Source organism: Sinocyclocheilus rhinocerous, unplaced genomic scaffold (genome assembly GCF_001515625.1).
Source record: "Sinocyclocheilus rhinocerous isolate Xijiao unplaced genomic scaffold, SAMN03320098_v1.1 scaffold587, whole genome shotgun sequence".
NCBI classification, from domain to species: Eukaryota; Metazoa; Chordata; class Actinopteri; order Cypriniformes; family Cyprinidae; genus Sinocyclocheilus; species Sinocyclocheilus rhinocerous.
The window spans coordinates 459,878-464,601 of record NW_015632478.1 but is presented as its reverse complement, the minus strand read 5'-3'; the positions used below and the strand labels follow the sequence as shown (position 1 = coordinate 464,601).

General features: G+C 37.1%; 1 protein-coding gene across 2 annotated transcripts; it reads left to right on the top strand.

Annotated features, from left to right (window-relative positions):
- Positions 1-278: 278 nt before the first annotated feature.
- Positions 279-4,724, top strand: LOC107742569 (sodium/potassium/calcium exchanger 6, mitochondrial-like). Of its 2 annotated transcripts, XM_016555597.1 has the most exons (11): positions 279-567; positions 894-1,061; positions 1,232-1,345; positions 1,747-1,806; positions 2,174-2,307; positions 2,502-2,643; positions 2,903-3,024; positions 3,336-3,489; positions 3,833-3,913; positions 4,080-4,144; positions 4,339-4,724. In XM_016555597.1, the coding sequence occupies exons 1-11, from the start codon at positions 513-515 to the stop codon at positions 4,525-4,527; spliced, it is 1,284 nt and encodes a 427-aa protein (XP_016411083.1). In that variant the 5' UTR covers positions 279-512; the 3' UTR covers positions 4,528-4,724. The 2 variants fall into 2 exon arrangements, with proteins under 2 accessions (XP_016411083.1, XP_016411084.1); XM_016555598.1 differs by lacking the exon at positions 894-1,061.

Here is a 4,724-nt window from a genome sequence, read left to right as displayed (position 1 = left end):
ATCCGACGAGTTTGAAAATCGTGCAGTGTGAACTCGGCATAACTCACACCCTGACGAAGGCAAAATAGCCGCAACGCGTAGGTGTGCACTTGTCACCTGTTCTTAAAACTTACAGCCATGATGAAATAAAGGCTTTTTAAAATTTTTTGAATAAGATTCGAGTGCCTTGGATTACTATTATTCTTACGAGCTGAATCATCCCTTGCACCCAAAGAGCACCGAGACTAGAAACCCAATACCCCGTGCAGCACTTCTTTTGCATTCTTTATTTTGAGTCTTTAAAGTGTGTTTGTGAATCATAAAAGTGTGCGCATGACTGAGCGGGGTGTGTTGTATGTGTGACTGAGCGGAATCCTCAGTGATGAGTTTGTGTTTTGGTTGCTGGACAAGGTCCAAATTGTGCTGTGAGGTTGTGTTGATCTAATTTTTTAATCATTGTTTTCCGTGACTGAGTGGAACAGGGAGTAACATTCCTGGCACTTGGAAATGGGGCTCCAGATGTGTTCAGTGCCATGGCTGCTTTTTCTCACCCTCAGACTGCTGGTCTTGCCATTGGAGCACTGTTTGGTGAGAGATCAGCTCTGTTAAACATACACCAAACTTCCTACTTCACACACATAAACATCAAGGACGTGTTGGAGTATTTAAGGTAAACTGTGTAATTCTCAACTAAAAATGGCACCGAATTGAATTGTGCAGGTTGCTTGAATCATGCAAGTGGTTTGACCATAACCTTGAGACTGTTTGTTTTGACTGAACAGTAGCAGTATTCATACAGCTCCATTGGGTGCCACAGAAATTACACACTTCACCTTTAAGTCTTCTGAACAGATTCATCAGTCATTAAAAAAACTTGAAAAAAAAATTTTTCCTAATGTGAATTTTTTTCCTAGGGGCGGGAATCTTTGTTACAACAGTGGTAGCTGGAAGCATTGCTCTGGTTAAACCTTTCACTGTGGCGTCCCGCCCATTCCTTCGTGATGTCATTTTCTACATGGCAGCTGTGTTTTGGACCTTCATTATCCTATATAAAGGCCATATTTCCATGGGAGAAGCCGTGGGTCTGATAACCGTTAATCATATTTATACCATCTTTTCATTCATTTAGGAAATTTACACATTTTCAATCTGCATGTTCCACTTTCATGCATAATGTATCGATACAGTTATTATTTCATCTTGTTAGACAAGTCATCTGTTTCTTCCTATCATTCTTTTTTGTTCTCCACAGGTTATCTGGGGCTGTATATTGCATATGTTTTGACTGTGATTGTTAGTGCATATATTTACAATCGTCAGAAGCATCAACTGAATGGATCGGCCCAGACCTCAGGCAGAGAACAGGGTAAAGACTGCAGTCTTTCTCAGCACTGAACTCACAAATCACACACCACACTCTTTTTTAGCATCTTTCAGTCACATTACAATTCCTGAATGAGGAGTGACAATTTTTTTCTTTTATTTAAGGTAAACATGTTAAAATGTGTTGTAAACTCACATTATTATTGTTTTTGGTGACTGAGATTTGCTTACTTGAGTACTCATTCCCATTCCTAGTAATATATGAATTAACTGCACTAAACTCTCACACATTCAGATATAGTGTTCACAACAATGCAAACTCAAAGCTATGTCAATTTAAATAGTGTTTTGAAGTTTATGAAATAAAAATAATGCTCTTTGCCTTGCAGCAGTGTTAGTCTGATCACTGGGCAGAGATTAATGAGTGCTGTTCTTGACTTTTAGGAGAGATTCTCCCATCTGATTCATATAGAGAAATTCAGAATGCCAGCATACAAGCACACGGTGGGTCACTTCCTCTCAACTTAAAACTATGTTGGCTAAGTAAGTGGCTGGAGTTTCGGTGGGTTATGTATGCATGATTGTTTTCAACACCACAGACTTTCATAATAATGGGAGTTTGCAAGCGTGTGTTGCTATCTGCATTGGTAACGGTGAAAGTGAGAGAGAATTTTGCATCTTTAAGGAAATGTTGTATGGTGTAACAGTGTTTCTATCTGCTCAGTCATTACATTTTATGTTTGTGTGTGCTTCATTGGCTCTGAAATGCTACTCATCAACCATTTTTTAGACTATTGGTTTGCATTTGTCTGTGAAATTCTTGCATGTATGTGTTTGTAAGTGTTGGTGTGTGTATATATGTGTGTTTCAGATGACAGAGAGTATGAGCCTTTGCTGCCTTACACTCAATCCACTGCTCAGATCTTCCTGAATGCCATTAACCCGGTGGACAGCCGGACCTGGAGGAGACAGCACTGGAGTGCCAAAGTCCTCAAAGTGATCAAGGTAAAAAAAATAAAAAGTGTATTTAATTTCATGATCACTTCCTGGCTCTAAATAAGTAATCATTCTTCTATTAACTTATTGTTTAAAATAAACTTGTCTGATTGTCCAAGTGGTGGATTTGTTAAACTTTGTATACATGTCTATGTAATTTTAAGGTGAAGATCTTTTTTTGCCTGTCTGTCTGACTGTGTAAGGTGCCTGTAGAAGTGCTGTTATTGTTGACAGTTCCTGTGGTGGACGCAAATAAGGATGATCACAACTGGAAACGCCCTCTGAACTGTCTGCACATAATCACTGGGCCTCTGGTGTGTGTACTTTCCTTCCAGTCGGGAAAGTGTAAGTCGGTTGGCATTTTTATTTGAACCATGAAACTAAACCTGTTTAACAGCAATCTCTTATGTGCACATAAAAAGTAGTTATGTCATCCCTGTCATTGTTTCGTTGCTTTAATGCACCAGCTGCAGTCTGTCAGATGAACTGAAATTCCTCTTGTATGTGAAAAGATAAATGCTGTTAATGCAGATATTGTGGTATCACTTCATGTTCTGTAAAAGTACATGTGACTGAAAAAGACAATCTTTTTCTTTCATTCAAGATGGCTTACTGCTCATTGAAGGAGAAGTTCCAGTGTGGGTGCTTATACTCTGCATTGGAGTCTTCCTCTCGGGCATAGTCTTCTTCACTACCACAAATGAGCGTCCTCCTAGATATCACTTTGTATGAATCTTCAGTGTTTTAAAGAAGTCTCTTATGCATTTATTTGATCACAAATACAGTAAAAACATTAATATTGTGAAATATATTATTATAATCTTAAATAGCTGTTTTTCTGTTTTAATATATTTAAAAATTCAATTTTCAAATTACTCAAAGGAACAGAAGTTATTTGAAATAGAAATCATTGTATAGACTTTAAAAATGTCTTTACTATCTCTTTTAATCAATCTAAAGCATCCTTGCTGAATAAAGGTATTGATTTTGTTTTCAATTTTTTTATTTGTTCTATTGCTGTGCGTGTGTGCATGTAGCTCTATTCTCTGCTAGGTTTTGTGGTCAGCACGTTGTGGATCAGCACTGTGGCGTCTGAGATTGTTAGTGTGCTGCACCTGCTGGGGGTTGTTCTCAGTCTGAGCAACACTGTACTGGGCCTCACCTTGTTAGCCTGGGGCAACAGCATTGGAGGTACACACTCACTCACAACATTAAAAAGCACAAGCAGCACATTATCTTCCCTTTATTTTATTATTTTTGCTCATAGCCAATATTCTAGGACTTGGAAATGAAAGGAAAACTATTTTGCAACTACTAGATGGTATGGTTTTATTTTTTGTTGGCACTGTTAAGTACTAATGTAATGCATGAGATGTGGTATTTTATTATTTAAAAAAAAATTTTTTTTTTTACCAATGGTATTTATTACCAGATGGCTTTTAATATTTTAAAGAATCATACACCAGTGGGATATTATACACCATTATGTTTTTACCTCTGTTAGACCATGTGTTATATTTGTGTGTTTTCACAGATTGCTTTGCAGACATTGCTATAGCCCGTCAGGGATACCCACGGATGGCCATTTCTGCCTGTTTCGGAGGCATTATCTTTAGTATCTTTTAATATAAGGTCCTTTAAAAGTTTTCCTTTTTGTGTATGTGCTTTAATAAATATATCAACAGATTTAATCATACTATTTATTTACAGTACTGTAAATATCCTAGTATATAAACCATAACCACATAGAGATCTTTATATGCCTTTAACATTGCATTAAGACATGCTGTTTGGTGTGGGTCTGGGCTGCCTGCTGCAAATCTTTCAGACTAATAACGTTGTGATGGTATGTCTCACGCTCTGTATATTATATACGTCTCAACTTTCTTAGAAAAGAGCATATATACATGCAAGTGGATACTATATATCTATATGTCTTTTGGTGTTTACCAGAGAACATGTTGCAAGCTTTTAGTCTGTTGAATTATCCAATTTAGATGAGTGATGGAGTCTGATCTGTGTGTTTTGTTGTGTGGTCAGCTGGAACCAGAGGGGATGCTGTGCTGGGTTCTCTCAGGAGCACTGGGTCTGTCTCTCGTCCTCTCCTTCATACTGGTTCCTCTTCAGTGTTTTCACTTGAACCGAGTCTATGGCATTTTTCTACTGATCTTCTACATTGTCTTCCTCCTCGTTGCTCTGCTCACTGAGTTTAGAGTTATCCAATTCTGACATCAGCAGAAACACTAACTGAACAAATGCAAAAAAATTTTTTGACTCATAGAAATGTATAAGAATATATATATATATATTTGTAAATGTATATTTTTGAAGATCATGAGTCACTAGTACACTAGTTAAATTGTTTTCAAACAAATCTTGAATTATGAGATTGAAATTATTAAAATTAATTTTATTAAACGGGATAC